Here is a 19,848-nt window from a genome sequence, read left to right as displayed (position 1 = left end):
TGATCTAAAAATAAACACCAGCATCACATCATCCCCTCTGGGATGGAAAAAGTTAAAGTTTCCCTGGGTCTTAATCGAAAACGCTTCATGTGTTTTTTCCCTTCACTTCATCTCAGAGGCCAGGAGAGGCGGGCTTAGGGAGGAAGAGGTCTAGCGGGGAGGCTAGCTGGGGGATCCTGCAGGAATGCAGACTGGGCTGCGGGGGTGAAAGGCGTTTTCCTTTGTAGTCGGACTGTGGTTGTGTTGTTGTTGTTGCTGCTGTTAGTGTGGACTTTAGTGTACGCCAGGGTTTGGCTTTTGTTGGATTCTATTTGTGTCGGGATGCAGTGTGTGTGTGAGTGTGTGTGTGTGTGTGTGTGTGTGTGCATGCCTGAGCAGGTGTGTGTGTGCGTGCCTGCCTGAGCCTATGTGTGTGTGTCTGTGTGTGTGTGTGTGTGTGTGTATGTGAGGTGGTTTGTGTTTATGCCTGTGTTTGTGTTTGTGTGTGTGTGTGTGTGTGTGTGTGTGTCTGTGTCTGTGTGTACGGGGTAAACAGGAGTCGTACAGGGAGGGTCTGGACTTTGGAGCCGGGGTGGGATGTGCCGTCGGCCATGTTGGAGGTCAGTGTGTTCTTCTGTGTTTGTGGAGCGCCTCAGGGAAAACACTGGTACCACCAGCAGTTATACCCTAGCTCTGGTCTCTCTCTCTTTGTCTGTCTGTCTGTCTGTCTGTCTGTCTGTCTGTCTGTCTGTCTGTCTGTCTGTCTGTCTGTCTGTCTGTCTGTCTGTCTGTCTGTGTGTGTCCCTCTCTCTCTCTCTCTGTGTCTGTCTATCTCGCTGTCTCTCTTGCTCTACCTCTCTCTCTCTATTTCTCTCTCTCTCTCTATTTCTCTCTCTTTCGCTGTCTCTCTCTTTCTCTCGCTGTCTCTCTCTCATCTTACTCTCCCTGTCTTTCTCTCTCTGTTTGTTTTTAGTGTTTGGTTATACTCTAAATCTACAATCTTGTCTTTGTTTATCGTTTGTTGGTTTACCTCTTTCCTACCCCTTCTCTCTCTTGGTTTCCCCCCTCCCCCCCTCTAGCTGCCTGCGTTGAGGACAGTGTCTCATTAGGGTAAAGCGGTAGCAACCTGCGGCCCTACTGAGCTACATGTTTACCTCTTGCTTTCAAGCCCCTCTCCTGTCTGCCTTCACGTTCTGGTCCATGAAGCCTCAGAACAATCAACAACAATATCATCTGTTTTATTGGGATGCTGCCTATAATGTGTCCTCACACATAATCAAACTTTATTGACCGATCGCTCTCCTTTCAAAACTGCTATTGGAAGTGCAATGGTAAATGTGAGTGTTTGTGTTCTGTCCCCCAGAGTATCGGTAAAGGCTCGTTGTGGTCCATAGACCCGGAGTACCGGCACAACCTGATCCAGGCCCTGAAGAAGACCCCCTACCACCCCTACTCACCTGGCCTGGCAACGCCCTCCACGTCACCGCCCACCCTGACGCAGACATACCAGCCCAGGTAAGACCCTTCCCCGCTGCCCACTGGAGGGTGGGTGGAGGGGAGAGGGAGGGAGGGAGGGCGGGAGGGATGGAAGGAGGGAGGGAAGTAGAGAGTTAGGGATGGATGGAGGGAGGGAGGAATGGAGGAAGAGAGGGAGGCACTGATGAATGGAGGGAGGGAGGTATGGAGGGAGTGATGGAGGGATGACGGGAGGGAGGGAAGGAGGGAGAGATGGCGGGAGGGAGCTGTTCAATGGATTGATAGATGGACGGCTGGACGGATGGACGGACGAATAAATGGTTGGACAGGTGAATTGCTAAGCATCACCGTATAATAAACATGTCATTGAAAGATGGAGAGGGGCCTAGGCCCGTTGATCGAAGAGTCAAGCTCTGTAGAACCCAGAGTGGGCTGGGTTCCCCTGTATCGCCCCTAGCCTCCTTGCCGCCCTGCTGGCCCCCCTCATCCCCACCTCAGATACATCAAGACTCCACACGCTTTGCTTGTTACTTACTGCTTTCATCTGCCACCTCCATTACATGTATCAGCTCTCTACCTCTCTTTATCTCTCTCTCTATCTGTCCCCCATCCAGTGTTCTCCCCTCCTGCCCCACCTCCTTCCCTCACTCCCTCCCTCCACCCAGGTGCTAATGGTCTATGCCCCCCCTACCTCTCCCAATTCCTCCCTCCCCCCTTCCTCCCTCTCTCTCTCCCTCCCACCCCCGTGGGCACATGACAGTCAGAAGGAGGGGCAGCTGATGTTTTCTTCTGTGTTCCTTTATTTGCTTGCCCTCTCGTTCCACACCTCTTCTCCCCCTCTCTCTCCCCTCTCTCTCCTCTCTCCTCTATCTCTCTGCTCTCTCCTCTATCTCTCTGCTCTCTCCTCTATCCCTCTGCTCTATCTCTCTCTTTTTCTCCCTCTAGTTATCTCCTCTCTCACTCTGTACATTTTCCTCATTCTACTGACTGTGTTTCTCTCAGTTTATTAGTTTATATATGAATTTTTTTTCTACCTGTCTTTTCTATCTATTGATCCATCTATCCATCTATCAATGTATCCATCTATCTATCTATCAATTTATCCATCCATCCATCCATTTATGCATCCATCCATCTATCCGTTTGTGTGCCAGTCCATTGTTCTCGCTCACTTTCCCATCTTTTGAACCCTTGCTCTGACAATTCATCATTCAATTATAATCCGACAGAGTTCCCCCAAATTTACGCTTATCTTATCTGCTTTCATCTTATACGTAGTCGTCCCCTCTCCTCTCCAGTCATCTCTCCATCTTCTCTCCTCTCTCCTCTCCCCTCCCCTCTCTCATCCCCCCTCCCCTCCCCTCTCCTCCTATCATTTCCTTTCCTTATCTCCTTATCTCCTCTCTGCTCTAATTTTCTTATCTTCCCTCCAGCCTTACCCTCACCCCTCTTCACACATCATATTTTCCTATTTTCAGTTCTCCCACAACCCCAGTGAGTCCCAGAGGATCTCTCTCTCTATCTTGCCCTCCCTCTCTCTCCCTCACTCTCACACTCTCTCTCTGTCTCTCTCCCTCCCTCCCTCATTTTCCCTCTCTCTCTTTCTCATCCTCTTTGTCTCTCACTCTCTCTCTCTTTCTCTTTCTCTCTCTCTGGCTCTCTCTCTGTATATTGCTGTCTATCTCTGTCTATCTCTCCTTCACTCTCTCATTCTCCCTCTCTCCCCCTCTTTCTCTCGCTCTCTGTCTTGCCCTCACTGTGTCTCCCTCCCCCCCCCCCGGTAGTGCTGGGCTGGGCTGGCTGGCGGTGCTAGTGGAATGTGAGGAAGACAGAATAATTGGTTCACAGTAAAAATGTAAAAGTGTCATTTTGAACAATGAGGTATGGGGAAGTGGAACAAATCGTTGGTTCTGTTGGCGACACAGGTGGGCTTTGGGGTGGGGGGGGTGGAGGAGGTGGGTGTAGGAATAGAGGTGGAGGTGTGTGTGTGTGTGTGTGTCTGTGTGGGGGGGGGGGGGGGTAATTTGCATCCTAACCCGGAGAGGGAAATTGTTGGGGTCAATTTCCGTGGTTAGAGTAGGGGGTTTCCTGATGGCCCCTGTCCAGACCATCCTCCTGTATCTCTATTTGTGCGTGCCTGTGTGTGTGTGTGTGTGTCGCTGTGTATGTGTGTTTGTGCACTCAGGCCTGTGTATGTGTGTGTGGTTGCCTTTTTTATTATAAAGTCTATAGCGTATCACTCGCGTTTTAATGTCCCCGCCGCTGCATTCGATTGTTTGCGAGACGCCGTAAATATTCATATCACGATAAACAAAGTTCCCAAACGCTGACGTTTTATCATAGCCTTTGTTTTTGCGGGAGAGAGAGGTAAGGGGGGGGGGGGAGGGGGGAGGGTTTGATGTTTGTTCCCAGATCGAAAGATAACAAGGCCACTCATCAAACATTATTTTCCGGAAAGACCACGGATATACTTGAACATCAGCAGATAAGTTCAATCGGTGGAATATTACAAATCCTGCATGTGCCTTCGTCAACATGTCTTGACAAAATGGGAACAGTTTGAGGTACTTTCTCGGTCTGCATGGAATATATTCAAAGTAAGCTCCATGAAGACTTTGAATTTCCTTCTCCGGCACATCCAACGTGGTGTACTTTTAGTTGTCTTTCAGATATAAGTGACTGAAGGAAAACTAGGCAACGCTAATTATAATCTATATAGTGGGTCTATATGGACTATACGCATGAATGTATGTGTATGTGTGTGTGTGTGTGTGTGTGTGTGTGTGTGTACTTGTATGTATATCTATCTATCTATATATATATATATATATATATATATATATATATACTGTATATAAAGATAGATAGATAGGTTGATAGGTAGGTGTGTGTGTGTGTTTGTGTATGTATGTATATATATATATATATATATCTTTATTTATTTATTTATATATAGAGAGAGAGAGAGAGAGAGAGAGAGAGAGAGAGTGTATGTCGTGTGTGTTTGTGTTTGTGTTTGTGTGTGCGCATGCGTGACTCAGTGCACGTGCTCTGATCAGATCAATGGAAGCTGCTGCGTCTCTGAAGGGAAGACGACCTGATGCTGTTACACTGGCAGCTCCTCGCAGGACCGTCCACGTTCAGTCAGGGTCAAGGACCGGCTGTAGTGGACGCTCTCGACGAGAGAGAGAGAGAGAGAGAGAGAGAGAGAGAGAGAGAGAGAGAGAGAGAGAGAGAGAGAGAGAGAGAGAGAGAGAGAAGAGAGAGAGAGAGAGAGAGAGAGAGAGAGAGAGAGAGAGAGAGAGAGAGAGAGAGAGAGAGAGAGAGAGAGGGGGGCAGTGGCTGAAGACAGAAAGGAGGAGGAGAGGGGTAGAGAAGAAGGGTGAGAGGAGGGAGAGAGAGAGGGACGACTGAAAGGAGGAGAGGAACGGTGGGGGGGCGGGTGCTGAGGGGGTACATGACTAATTGAGGGGCGGAGAGTGAGAGGGAAGGGGTGAGAGGCAAGAGATGATGGAGAGAGAAGGAGAGATGGATTGAGAGGAAGGGAGACACCTCTTCTCTTTGTCCTTTACTCTCCTACCTCTCAGCCCTCCGCGGACCGTAATAACTCACCGCCATCCCCCACCTGCAGTTCACTGCTAATGTGCGCTCGCCACTGCGTGAGTGTGTATGTGCGAGAGCTGGTGTGTGTGGGCTTGCTGGTATGCAAATCTGTGTGTGTGTGTGTGTGTGTGTGTGTGTGTGTGTGTGTGTGTGTGTGTGTGTGTGTGAATGCATGTCTGCATGCAAACATGTAAATGAGAGCGTGTGTGTGTGCGAGTGGCCGTGCACATGCTTGTGCCTGTGTTATTCCGTGCACTTTTTACCTATGTCCACGGTGCATGCACCGCTTGTTTTGTGGGCGTGTGGGTGCACGTGTGTGCGTGCGTTAATTAAATTTATCCTTTGCTGACATATGCAAGACATTTACAGCATTTCCATGGACGCGGTCTGTGTGTGTGTGCGTGGCGTGTCCGTGTGTGCGTGCATGAGACTTGGAAAGAGAGCGCACGCTGGCTGGAAGGTCAGCTCCGTGGTGCATTCCTTCACACCCCATCAGCATCTGGATGGAGGTGGTGGAGGAGGAGCCGTGGTGGTGGTGGTGCTGGTGGTGGTTGATGGTGGTGTTGGTGAGGGAGGAGGAGGAAGAGGGGGTGTCGAAAGTGTGGGGGGGGTAGTGTCTCAAGGGTGTTAAGGAACCCCCCTCTCTCACTCTCTCTCTCTCCCAGCCTCTCCCCCTCCTTCTCTTCTCCCTTTCTGCAGCACTCTCTTTCTATCACTCACCCTTCTCTCTTTTCCCTTCCTCTCTCCCCCTTTCTCTCCCTCTCCTCTCCCCCCATTCTCCCTCCCTCCCCCTTTCTCTCCCTCTCTCCCCCTTTCTCTCACCCTCCCTCATTCCCACTCTCACCTCCCTCTCCCTCCCTGCTCTATCCCCTGTCTCTCTCCCTCCCCTTTATATTCCCCACCCTCTTTCCTCCTTTCTCTCTCCCTCTCCCTCCCCTCCCTCCCCCCCCTTCCTCTCTCTCTCTCTCCCCCGCTGTAAGAGTAAGATGAGGGGTGGCAGTGGGAGATGCCGAGCGAGCCGCCTGCCACGAGTTTAGCCCATCGCCCGGCAGATTAATGTGCAGGGTTGCCTAGGCAACGGCAACGCGCCACCATGGCAACACACGCACTAAAAGGCAGGTGCCGTCGCGCCACAAAGCTATTTGTTGAAAAGCAGGAGTTGAGTGTAAGGAGGGGGAGAGAGAGAGAGGGAGGAGTGAGGGAGGGAGGGAGGGTGACAGAGAAGGAGGGAAGCTATAGTGGAGGCGAGAGGAGGAGTGATAAGGAGGGAGGAGAGCGAGACCAGGGGGAGGAAGAGACAGAAGGGGGAGAAAGGGTGGGAGAGAGAGAAGAAGGGAGGTGAGAGAGACAGGGGGAGAAGAGGCAAGAGAGAAGGAGAGAGAGAGAGAGACAGGGGGATGGGGAGAGAGAGGGGGAGAGCGAGAGATGGATGGGCGCAAGCACGAGCGGCGAGTGGGGAAGTGAGGGAGAGAGGAGAGGGGGTGGTGAGAGAAAAGAAAGGGAGAGGGGTGAGGATGAATAAAATGGTTGTGGAGGAACAGTGGAGGGATGGTACAGAAGTGTGAAAGACATAGGGGGGAGAAAGGGAGAATCAGATGGGAGAGTGTGGGGTGGGGAGGGAGGTGCAGGGAAAACAGACAGGCTGTTAACGCAGGAAAAATATGTTATCGCCGTGCAACGCAACATGGCAACTCTCCATGGCAACAGCAGGTGGTCTCAGGGCTGAAATTTGCTTTCCTTTGCTAGCCATTTTTTGTTTGAGTGTGTGTGTGTGTGCGTGCACGTGTCTGTATACGAGCATGCCTGCGCGTCTGCATGTGTCTGTGTGTGTGTGCTTGCGCATGCGCGCGTCCGTCCCTTACATCTGACGATCTGTGAGCAACATGAGATGTCTAAATCCTCTTATTTTTGGAGGCTTTGCGTCTCGTAAAAACAAGGCTTGCGTTTGGAACCCAGAGCGCAGCAGCGCCAGTGAAACCCCTTCCTTTGGTGTGAGAGGGCATCTCTCCGCTTCCCTGTTGACACGCGTGTGCCTCGGTGTCCGGCGTTCCACACGTCTCCTTGTCCCACTCTGGGGGAACGTCGTCAGCGTCTTTGATCGTGTTCGCGTCCGGGCCCCTCGGCTTCCCTAACTTCTCCTCCTCCTCCACCTCCTCCTCCTCCTCCTCCTCCTCCTCCTAATCCTCCTCCTCCTCCTCCTCATCCTCCTCCTCCTCCTCCTCCTCCTCCTCATCCTCCTCATCCTCCTCCTCATCCTCCTCCTCCTAATCCTCCTTCTCCTCCTCCTCCTGCTTGTGCTCCTCCACCTCCTCCTCCTCCTCCACTTTGTGGCATGGCTGTGTGTCCTAGCTCTGTGTCTGTCTGTCTGTCTGCCTGTCTGTCTGTCTGTCTGCCGGTTCGCCGGTCTGTCTGCGGGTCCGCCGGCTCGCCTGCCTGGCTGACTTTCTGTGGTAATGGCTTTTCCAGCGTGTCTTTTAATGCGCTCAACTTTTGCCTTTGTCTTTGGAAATCGTTTAATTCGTCTGCCTCCCTTCGTCTCTCACTGGTTTACTCCGATTTCACGGCCCAGAAATATTGAGACCGCCGTCTCCATCCTCGACAGTCTGCTTGTCTGCTTGTCTGTCTGTCGGTCTGTCTGTCTGTCATCCTGTCTGTCAGACTTTCTGTCCATCTTCCTGTCACATTTTCTTCCTGTCTGTCTATCTGTCTTCCTGTCACACTTTCTTCCTGTCTGTCTTTCTGTCTGTCTATCTGTCTGATTGTCTTCCTGTCTGTCTGTCTTCCTGTCTGTCTGTCTGTCTGCCTGTCTGTCTTTAACTATAGATAAGAAGTTCATTTGATCCCTCTTTTTAATTCTTTCGCCACTGTCCCTCTATCAGTGAACAATGGGAAATAACTGCGGCCAGTGTGTGTGTGTGTGTGTGTGTAATAAGTGTGGCACATGTGTTTGCAGTGGTGTGGAGACGTATCTGTCTCCGTGAGGAATGCCGTCATCATCTTCCTCATTAGTGGTGCAACGATTAACTCACACCCAGGAGCTCTATCTATGTCACTGTACATGTGCTCAGCCGTCTATACAGTACGTGCCTGTCTGTGTGTGCGTGTCTGTGGGCGTACCTGCGTGCGTGTGTGTGGTGTTTAAGTATGTGCGCACAATGTGAGTTTGTGCTTGTGCCCTTAACAGAGCCTTTCCCTTCAGATCAAGTGTGTGTGTGTGTGTGTGTGTGTGTGTGTGTGTGCTCGCATGTGTGTGTGTGTGTGTGTGTGTGTGTGTGCGCACATGTGTGCCTCCGTCTCACCACGTGCACTCCCGTCCAGGAGCGAACACATGTGTGTATCATCATTTCGCGGTTGTGTGTGTGCGCGCCTGTGCCTTGGGGGGTCTGATTGACTGGGAGTGTGAATGGGTCGGTGGTGGTGCTGGCGGTGCTGGTGTTGCTGGTGGTGTGTGGGATTGGGGGGGTGGGGGCGCTGGGGGGGAGGGCTGTCATGAGAAATTACCCCCGTGGACGGCGGCGGCCGTGGCGAGGCTGTAATTCTCTGAGGTAATCACAGGGAATAAAGGCAACAGAGGGACACCCGGGACCGTAATCACTATAATCACACGCTCCCCGCTTATGGGCCGGGATTCCAGTGCATAGCGATATGCCTCCGCGCTCCACTGCCATGGCCGCTGTTACATGATGAAAAATGACTGACCACTTCTCTCTCTGTCCCTCTCTCTCTCTCTCTCTCTCTCTTTGTCACTCGTTCTCTGATAATCAATTTTTGTTCTGTTTTTGAGCTGTCTATATATATGTCTCATCTCGTACCTTATATCTCTCTTACCGGTATGTGATGGAATTCCGATCTCTCACTCTCTCACTATCTCCCCCCCCTCTTTGTCTCCGTATGTCCATCTCTCTCTCTCCCCCCCCCCCCCCTCTCTCTCTCTCTCTGTATTTATAAATATATATCTGTATTATCTTGTTTACATTCTGTCTCAAATTCTGATATCACTGTCACGCTTTCATTCTTTTGACCTGCTCTCTCTCCCTCCCTCTCTCTGCCTCTACCTCTGCCTCTCTCTACCTCTCGCTCTACCTCTCTCTCTCTGCCTCTACCTCTGCCTCTCTCTACCTCTCGCTCTCCCTCTCTCTCTCTCTCTCTCTGCAGTCCTCCGTTGTGGTCGGGGAGTCCCCTCTTCAGAAAGAATGGAGGAGTTCTCTTGCAAGGTACCATTTTTGCCTTCCACGAACCCCCTTGTTTGTTATGTGTGATCCTGTACTTGTCTCTCTCTATCAGCCCCTCTCTCTCTCCCTCTCGCTCTGTATCCCCCCTCTCCCCCTCCATTTCTCCCTTCTCTCTCTGTCTCCTCCATCGCTCTCTCTCTCTCCCCTCTCATTCCTATCCCCTCTCCCTCACGCTCTCTTCTCCCTCTCCCTTCTCCCTCACACTCTCTCCCTCTTGGCCTCAATCTCCCTCTCCCTCTCTCCCTTTCTCTCCCTCCCTCTCCCCCCTCTCCCTCCCGCTCTCCATGGATGTGCCAGCTCCAATCATCTCAATTCAGAGTCCCTGTGTTCAGACGCACCTTGAGAATACAAAGTGCCGGCTTCTGACACTTGGCTCCCTGCCAGAGGAGGATGCTTTCTTCCAAAGAGGCATATTTCTAAGTTAAAAAAAACAAACAGAGCTGCAGAGTGAGAGAGAGATCTGGTGAGCGAGCCCGTGCATGAGAGAGAGAGCGAGAGAGAGCGAGAGAGAGAGCGCAAGAGCGAGAGCAAGAAACAGAGCGAGAGAGAGATCTGTTGAGTGCATGCGTAAGGTGATAGAGAGCAAGAGGGAGGGAGAGCGAGAGAGAGAGAGGTAGGGAGTGAGTGAAATTGAAGATCTCGCTTGTGTGTGTGTGTGTGTGTGTGTGTGTTTTTTAATTTAGATTTTACACCCTTGTCTCACACAAGAACAACAAAAACAACACCCCAAACAAAACAAACGCACACTCAACAACAAGACGCCGTCGTCCACGTCAATCCTGACCGAGCCCTCTCCCGTCTTTAATCTCCTCTCCGCTCCTCCAACCACCTCTTTGTTCTTCCTGCTTTATCTGCTCTTGAGGGAGGAGAGGGGAGGAGATGAGAGGAGAGGACATGAGAGGGGAGGAGAGGAGGAGAAGAGGAGAGGGGAAGAGATGAGAGGAGAGGACATGAGAGGGGAGGGGAGGAGGAGAAGAGGAGAGGGGAGGAGATGAGAGGAGAGGACATGAGAGGGGAGGAGAGGAGGAGAGGAGAGGGGAGGAGATGAGAGGAGAGGACATGAGAGGGGAGGAGAGGAGGAGAGGAGATGGGTGGGGAGGAGGGGAGAGGGGAGGATAGGAGAGGAAGGGTAGGAGAGAAGAGGCTGGGGATGAGAGTAGAGGGTGGGGAGGAGAAGGGAGAGGAGGAGATGAGAGGTCCTCATCTCCTCCTCTCTTCTTTCCCCCATCCCGTCTTCTCTTAGCTCCTACCCCCAACCAACCATACATTCCCTTGACTTCCTCTCACGCCCTCCTCTCCCCCTCCCTCTCTCCCTCCTCTCTCACCTCTCTCAACCTTATCACCGCCGCCACCCCCCACTGACCACCACTTCCCTTCACTTCCTCCCCTGTCTCCTCCTCCTCCTCCCCCTCTCCCCCTCTCTCCCCTCCCTGGTGGCCTGGACGGCAGTTTAAATGGACATTCAATCCTAATCAGGGAGCACTCCTCCTAGCGCTGGAGCGACCGGCCCCCACCCCAGATGGAGGTGGGGGTAGGTGGGGGGTGGTGCGGATGCATTAGGCTTCCGCACCACACGGCCGCTATAATGGAGCGGTAATGGTCAAGGAGCACCCACACACACATGAGAAGGAAAGGAGAGAGAGAGAGAGAGAGAGAGAGAGAGAGAGAGAGAGAGAGAGAGAGAGAGAGAGAGAGAGAGAGAGAGAGAGAGAGAGAGAGAGAGAGAGAGAGAGAGAGAGAGAGAGAGAGAGAGAGAGAGAGAGAGAGAGAGAGAGAGAGAGAGGGTTTGTGTCTGGGACAACCCCTCGGACTCCCTTCGCGAAGTGGTCCGACACATAGACACATAGTAACAGACAAAGATGAGCATGTGCCCGCCAATGCATTTGTACACGCATACCCAGACACACACACACACACACACACACACACACACACACACACACACACACACACACACACACACACATGCACACACACAGACATGCACACACACACACACACACACACACACATAAACACACACACACACAGACACACAGACACTGGAACAGACATATATGCATTAATATATTCATAATCTTGCCCAGCCCTGTCTGGGAAGAGGCTGTCGGAGACAGACTGTCTGGACACATAGGAGAGACAGATGGATGGACGGATGGACAGACACACTGACGAGTGAAGGCACGAGGGGTGGACGGACGGACAGCCAGACAGCTCCAACAGACACATCGATAGATAGACGCATGGACGGATGGATCGATTCAAACGGAATTAAACGGGCTGGGAAAGTGATTAAACAGTCAGATAAATATGTTATCCGGTGGGCATTTTATCCAGAGCGTCTCACAGCACCTCGTGAGTGCACGCATTCCTCCGCCCGGGTGTCCCCCCCCCCCCCCCCCCCACACACACACACACACACACACACACACACACACACACACACACACACCCCTCCCCCCCTGGCGGGTGCTAAAGAGGGGGACAGGAGGAGCCCCCTGACCTGGGGGAGGACAGAGGGAACACCCAACCCGTGTTAGGTTAGTGCAGGGAGGAGAGGGATATAAGCGAGGGAAATAAATGGATGAGGGAGGACGGCAGTGTGGGAGGAAGAGGTGGCAGAGAGTTGGGACGGTGCTGGCTCCTTGGTCGTGAGGTGGGGTTTAGGGGGTCTCATTCATAGTGGTATTAAAGGGTAGCTTCCCCCCAAAACACCCTGCTGACCGGACCCGTCTTGGCTGAGACATTTGTTCTCTATGTGCTTCGTAGATGTGGTTAGAGGATCTGTCTCTAAGGACACAGCTATGATAACTGATGCTGTATTTAGTATGCAGGAAATATATATATATAAACATGAACAGATTATGCGTTTTACACCTACATGTTATATTTATCCCCCCCACAGACATACTAGTAACAGAAGTTGTAATGATATAATACTATTTATATATATTCCATATTTATTTATACATTGACATCTATATTTATAGGGCTCTAGGATCAGCTCAGCGTCATCCCTCTTCATGTTTTTCGTCGTTTGGCATTCAACAGCTTTAAGTGCTTTTTAATTTAGCACTGTCGTTTCCCCAACTACGTCGATAAAGTGAATCTATTTTGAGCGATTGCTTTGGAGAGAACTCCCAACCACACGCGCGCGGGGAATTCTAATTATGTTTTCTGGAGTTCTTGTGACGTTTATTGGAATGAGAAGTCACATTTCCAGTCATAATCATTTGGTATTCAATAATACAAGGGAGTCAGACAGATGCTATAAAGATAAAAGGATAGATAAAGAGATAGATGTCTGATAGATAGTTGATGGATTGATTGATTCATGTATTAATTTATGTATGGATTGATTGCAGACTTCATGCTATTGGCCTCAGCCCTTATCCTGGTATTCTCAAGGCAGCCAATCAGGCGACGTTGTTTTGAGGCTACTTTGACATTGTAGCTTTCTCAGAGTCTGCCTGGAGCGACCTTTGAACTTTTGGCTGTTGTTAGTGTAAGAGTTCTGTGCGCGTGTGTGTGTGTGTTTGCTTGTGTGTGTGTGTTTTAGTGTGTGTGTGTGTGTGTGTGTGTGTTAACGCCTGTTTTGCTCGCCCTGTGGCTGCACTGAGACTGCAATGCCATGTGGAACTCATTTAAAGAGTGGAAAGCTGTGTGTGTGTGTGTGTGTGTGTGTGTGTGTGTGTGTGTGTGTGTACACTGCACATGAGGGGAGGGGGAGGGAGAAGCGAGCGGCCGAGGGATAGAGTGGAGACTTTTCGTGACCTGGAAATCAGACAGGTATGCCTGCACACACTCACACACACACACACACACACACACACACAGAAACACACACACACACACACACAGACACACACAGACACACACAGACACACACACAGACACACACAGACACACAGACACACAGACACACACACAAACACACACACACACACACACACACACACACGTATACACAGAGCAACAAGCAAATAGACAAATAGGCAGGCAGGAAGGCCGACTGACATACACACTTACACAAACACACACACACACACACAAAGACAGACAGGTAGTCGGGGAGAACCAGTTTGTACAACCACAGAGTGTCCCTGGCTGGTAAACAGACAGGAGTGTGGACGAGGAGCTAAGTCAAACAGACGGCCAGGGGAAAAGACACGTACGGCCCCTGTTCTCAAACAGAAACATGAACCCTCCTCCTTCTGCCGAGGGTTTACAGTTTCCTCCCCCTGACCTCCTGAAACCTCCAGCCCGGCCTCTGCTTTATTAACCTGTAACTGGCTGGACAGCCCCGGTGGCTCCTCACCCCGCTGGCAGACCTGCTGGTGGCAACCCAGGTTTGAGTCCCTCCTCTGGGCCTATGACACATGTTCCCTCTGTCTCTTCTCAAACCCGGTCCCCAGTCTCCCTTCGTAGACCTCTCCATTCAGGTACTAACATGACCATTCAGAATTAAATAAAAAGCTTGCTTAGTATTGCGCAATCTCTGTGTGTTGACAGTTGCTGGTGTTTTGTGTGTGTTCTTTTGTCTTGTCTCGTGCGCTTGTTGTGTGTTAGCCTTTCGCTAACTATGTTTAGTGTTGCGAAATCCCAGTCTTAGGATGTTGTTGCTGGGATGTGTGTGTGGTCTGGTGATGTGCTGCCTTGTGTGGGATATGTTGTGTTATGTGCTGAATTGGGATGAGTTATTGTTTTGTGGTGTTTTGTTGTGCTGTGCTTGATTGTCGTTTTTGTTTTTGTGTTGTGATTTGTTGTCTTAGGTTGTTGTTTGGTGCTGTTGCGTTGCATTTTTTAAGGCACTGCGTTGTGTTGGGCTGACTTATGTTCCGGTGTGGTTCTATGTTTCTGCTTTTATGTTGTGTGTTGTGGGGTAACATGCCTCTCCCCCAGTCTGTCAGCTGACCTCTGCAACACTACCTCCCCCCCCCCCCCCCCCGTCTGTTACCTGCAGACACTGAGAGGATGCCAGGAGATATGAGTCATCGACCCTCCATATAATGACACAGGGAGAGAGGGGGAGAGAGAGAGAGAGAGAGAGAGAGAGAGAGAGAGAGAGCACAAGAAGGACTGGTGAAACTGAGAAAAACATAAAGAGGGACAAAGACCACAAACTAGATCAGAGAAAGTGAGAGAGGAAATAATACAGAGGATAAAAATCAACAGAGAGATTTGAGAAGAAATAGAGAAAGCATAAGCAAACGAGTGACGCAATAAGAAAGAAAAAAATAAATTAGAGAGACAAAGAGAGAGAGAGAGACAACAGCGGAATAGTTGTGATGGTGTTTGCATGTGTGTGTGTGTGTCTAGGGCAAACAGGGGTGGGTAGAAGTGTGTCTCTGTGCATTGAGAGACCATGTCAAACAGCTTGGTATTTTTACTATCGCTCCCTCTCTCGTTCTTTCGTTTTCTCTCTCTCTCTCTCTCTCTCTCCCTCTGTGCTCCGTGTCTGCCTCTCTCTACCGCGCTCACCGCTGACGCATGATCTACCACTCTGTGGCATGTGGAAAGGGGGAACCGTTGTCATGACGACCCGAAGCCTGACTAGAGTGAGGCATGGCTGGGGGGGAGGGGGGAGGAGAAGGAAGTGGAGCGGGGGCAGGCACATCGACCCGGGGAGACCTGGCGCACTCCCACACACACACACACACACTCTCACACACACACACACACACAAACACACACACACACATGGGCACGCGCACAGACACACAAAACACACAAACACGCGTGCACGGCAGCATGCGGTGATCAAGATTACAAAAGAGTGCAACTGTGCACCAAGATTTACTTATAAGGTTATGGAAAGCACAACTGATTACGGTGAAAAGACAGAAAGACAGGCAGGCAGGCAGACGTGCAGACGTGCAGACAGGCAGACAGGCAGGCAGGCAGGTGGGCAGGAAGGCGCCCAGACTGCAGATCCAGATCACACGGTGAAGCAGCCTACTTCAGCTCCCCTTGATGGCTGTCTCCCCTGTCGTAGCTTCACCCCCCTGAGGTGGTGCTCGCACTGCAGGTTACGCACACGACAGATCACAACCACTGCTTCTGATCCGTCCAGGTCGTTTCAAGTGGTCGAACATGTCTGGTCATTACATCAAAACGACACACACTCCTGTGCAGCGCACCACTCGACACAACCCTACGCGACGCAACCCGTGCTACACTATGCCACACAGGTTCAGAACAGGCTGCTCTGCTCTACATAACTCTAGCCTACACAGCTCTAGTCTACGCAACTCTACTCTACACATCTCTACACGACACAACTCGTACTACATTAAGCCAGACAGGTTTAGAATAGACCGCTCTACTCTACACAACTCTGCTCTAGAAAACTGTAGTCTACACAACTCTAGTCTACACAACTCTGCTCTATACAACTCTACACGACACAACTCTACACTACGCTACACAGGTTCAGACTACACTACTCTACTCTACACAACTTGACACTACACACCTCTACACGACACAACTCTACACTTTGCCACACAACTTTAGACTACACTACACAAGTCTGCGCGATGCTGCAAAACTCCTCAGTACACAAATCCACAAAACTTGAGTCTGCACAGCTTTGAATTACACTACACTGCACAACTCATACAGTTTCTCACGTCTATGGAGTGTGTAGCATGGAGGGTTTTTTCTCGGTCGCAAGCGTTTTGTATTTGGAAAACACTTTAAGCTTCAGACATCGCAAACGGCAGGTCACCATCTGCAAGGAGCCCAGAACGTAAGATGACAGCTGTTTGCGTGAGTGGCTGTGGTGAGCAGCCAGCCCTAAATAACTTTGGCTTTTTGCACTTGTAAACAATCACCTCTTCCGTTCTCCACCACTTTCTCGTCTTTTCTCGTCTTCCCTTTCCTTCTCTTCGCTGTGTTTCTTTTCTATCTATTGTTATCTAAGTGTCTCTTTTTCTTCATTTCTCCATTGCCTTATTTTTCTCCTCTCTTCTCTCTCCTCTCTCCTCTCTTCACTCCCTCTCTCCTCTCTCCTCTCTTCCATCTTCTCTCCCTCTCTCCGCTCTCCACTCTTCACTCCCTCTCTCCTCTCTCCCCTCTCTTCTCTCTTCTCTCCTCTCTCCCGTCTTCTCTCCCTCTCTCCTCTCTCCTCTCTTCACTCCCTCTCTCCTCTCTCCCCTCTTCTCTCCCTCTCTCCTCTCTCCTCTCTCCCCTCTTCTCTCCCTCTCTCCTCTCTTCCCTATCCTCTCTCCTCTCTTCACTCCCTCTCTCCTCTCTCCTCTCCCCCCTCTTCTCTCCCTCTCTCCTCTCTCCTCTCTTCTATCTCTTCTCTCGTCTTCCGTCCTCTCACTTTCTCTCCTCTCTCTCTCTTCCCTTCTCTTCTCTCCTCTCCTTTTGTTTCACTCGTGTTTCTTCACTCCTGAGTAAACAGAAGTCCGGAGAGTGGTGGAGGTTTGACCAAGGCACAGTACGGATTGTTCCAGTTTGGCTTCTGAAATCCATCACCCAGCGCAATGGTGTACTGAACATTACACATATGTGGTAGGAATTTCCCTCTCGGGAAACTAATGCAGGCCTACTCTGCCTTGCTGGATCTAGGGCAGTTGGCTGACTATTTGCACACGTGAAAAAATCTTTTCCCCTCACGTGGAAGAATTCTTAATTTTTCAGATATTTTTACTTGGACAACTTGCGGTCTGAAACAGGAGATGAATTCCTGATTTCATGTCAGAGGCGTGTATCAATAAATCAATTGTTTTACCCCCAATGTCCACATGACCCCTAGCTGCTCCTAATGACATGGATCTGAATAAGCAAGTCACTTTAGACAACAGCATTGGTCTTGTTGTATATGTTTAAATGTTTGGAAGCACTATAACAGCAATAATAACAACAGACAATATATCAGATTATTAGTACCATGAAATAAATCCATTTTATAGTTGCATACAAGTCTCCAGACACAAACGCCAGCGACATGACTAAACAGTAAAATAAAGATGCTCTCTTCACTCGTCTATTCATTTTTTAAACCTGAAACTTGAATTCATCTGAGCCTGATTCTGCAGCATGTTTCAGTGTTTGTCAGTGAGTTGCTTTGAGGCCGGTGGTTCTAAGGTGGACGGAGGTCCAGGCTCCTGAGGCCAAGGGTGTTGTCAGGACTCCAGCCCCCCCGCTGTAGGCCCGGCGCTGGGCAGAGTGCGGCCGTCTGAACTTAGCAGGCCCCGCGGTCGTTGCTAATTCGATGATTTGCAGCGGCCTTAACTCGTTTATGACGCATTCCCGCTCAATTGAACCACGCCTCGATCATCAACATTGCCCGGTCGGTGAAGCGCTCGGCTGGCCCTCCTGCGGTCACGGGTCGAGATCGCACTGGGCTCGTCCTTCCTTCCTTCCCTAACTCCTTTCTATCCTTTCATCCTCATTTCCCCTCCCCCCTCTTCCTTTTCTCTCTCTCTCTCTCTCTCTCTCTCTCTCTCTCCCTCTCTAGTGTTTACGTTAAAACTTTAGGCCCTTTACTCAAGAGACTTTGTGTAACACCTGTGTCTGCTCTCTCTCTTTCTCTCTCTCTCCCTCTAGCTCCCCGAAGTGTGATCCAGAATGGTGCCCGTGTGAGGAACCAGGGGTTGTTTCCCGTAATACGACCCCTGCCCGTGAGCCCCGTCGGCAGCAGAACCACCACCATAAGGTCAGTGAACTTTGACCCCAGACGATATCAACCCGTTTACTTTTTTTTTTTTTTTAATCCACCAACGCACCTCGTATAGAAAGGTCTCCTACTCACACTTCAAACAAACAGACGCATCGCACACCTAGTCACCAAACACACACACGCAAACGCACTCACAGACCCACCATGTATAGGTAGCATTGTCAAGGTTTTTTGTGTTCGAAAGTCAAACAAAGGTGTTCGACATTTCCTTTGACTTGGGACATAAGTGTGTGTGTGTTTATGTAATACCTGCAAACATTGAAACACACCTGCACACTTACATACTTACATACACGGACACACACACACACACGGACACACACACACGGACACACCCACACACAGACATACACGGGCACACACAAACACACACATACACACCTGCACACATTCTTACACACACACACACACCTGTCCACATACACACGCACACACACACACCTAGACAGGCATCCACACACACGTACACACACACACACACACACACACACACACACACACACACACACACACAAACACAAACACACTCCAAAACAGACTCAAACTACGAAGTTTATTAGCGTTAGCAGGAAGCCCTCTCGGCTGGCGGCAGAACACAGGGAGCGTGCACGGACACGTACATCTATCACATCTGCCTGGGAACATGATGGGGCACACCGTGTGATAAATTAAACATCCCCCTCCGCATCTGTCTCTCCCTCGCTCTCGCTCTCTCCTCGAGTCCTCCCCTTGCTCCCTCTCTCCTCCCCTTGCTCCCTCTCACTCCCGCTCGCACCTTCCATCTCTCCCTCTCTCTCCCTTTCTATCTCCCTCTCTCTGTCTCCCTCTCTTTTCCCCTCACTCCCTCTCTCTCCCTCTCCATCTCTCCTTCTCTCTCCCTCTCTCCTACCCTCGCTCTTCTCACTGCCTTTCTCACTCCCTCTCTCTCTCCGTCTCTCCCTTTCTCCCTCTCTCCCTCTCTCTCTCCCTCACTCCCTTTCTCTCTCTCAAGATACGCTGTGCATATTTGAACACCGCCATGGCTGCATACTTTTTCTCTTTACGTATATTACCATGCCAACACCCAACACCACCACCACCTTTACCTCTCCCTTCCCAGAGCAAGAACATCATCCCCTGGGATAGAGGAGGTGGAAAGCCCCCTCTCCCCCCCCTAACAATTCCATTTGATTTATATGATGTCAGAACACACCTACTACATGCACTAATGCCTTACTGAGTTAACATTCATATATGTGATATGGATAACATACTATACAGGATAACATGCATGTATAAACGATACTAGGCAGGACCACATTCATGTATATATACGATACTGTACAGGATAACATTCATATAAATGATGTACGACAGTGTAAAGGATAATATTCATGTACATACGATACATATCAGGGTAACATTTATGTATAAACGACACTATAAAGGATGATAATCATGTATACGATACTGTAACAGATAAATGTGACACTTTAACAAGTGACCCGCAACGAATTCTGCAACGTGTGACCGATTTGGACTGCGATCTATTAACAGTTTCCCTAATGACAAGTCGGTGTAAATTAAGCTTATTTGCTATAAGTAATTGATTTGTTCCTAAAATAATCTTGCCTTCCAGAGGTATGACTGTGTCACTATGCACGTTATCTGGGTAAAATGGATTAGCATCTCTTGTTTTTTTTGCTCATCATTTGCGTCCTGCTTACCGCTATGGACCACAACACTTGTGTCCCAGTGGATAATAGTAAAAGCTCTGTATACAAAAGGTCGATTGGACCATAGGGATGGATTTTACAAAATATAACCTTCATTTACAATAATACAATAAAAGACAATGAAACATACAATAAACAACATACAACCCCA

At 50.1% G+C, this 19,848-nt stretch overlaps 1 protein-coding gene across 3 annotated transcripts in view; it reads left to right on the top strand.

Annotated features, from left to right (window-relative positions):
• Nucleotides 1-19,848, top strand: part of ches1 (checkpoint suppressor 1) — a gene marked incomplete at its 3' end in the record, with an annotated part of 52,691 nt that overhangs the window by 32,014 nt on the left and 829 nt on the right. For 2 of the 3 annotated variants that reach the window (XM_079753836.1, XM_079753835.1), the window contains exons 3-5: nucleotides 1,343-1,494; nucleotides 9,214-9,272; nucleotides 17,850-17,958. In XM_079753836.1, coding sequence (XP_079609962.1) covers nucleotides 1,343-1,494; nucleotides 9,214-9,272; nucleotides 17,850-17,958 — 320 coding nt within the window. The remainder of the gene's footprint in view (nucleotides 1-1,342; nucleotides 1,495-9,213; nucleotides 9,273-17,849; nucleotides 17,959-19,848) is intronic. The other variant, XM_079753837.1, reaches the window with a different exon arrangement.

The sequence above is a fragment of the Pollachius pollachius genome, assembly GCF_949987615.1.
Source record: "Pollachius pollachius genome assembly, chromosome: 16".
Classification (NCBI taxonomy): Eukaryota; Metazoa; Chordata; class Actinopteri; order Gadiformes; family Gadidae; genus Pollachius; species Pollachius pollachius.
This window is presented reverse-complemented; position numbering and strand designations above follow the sequence as displayed.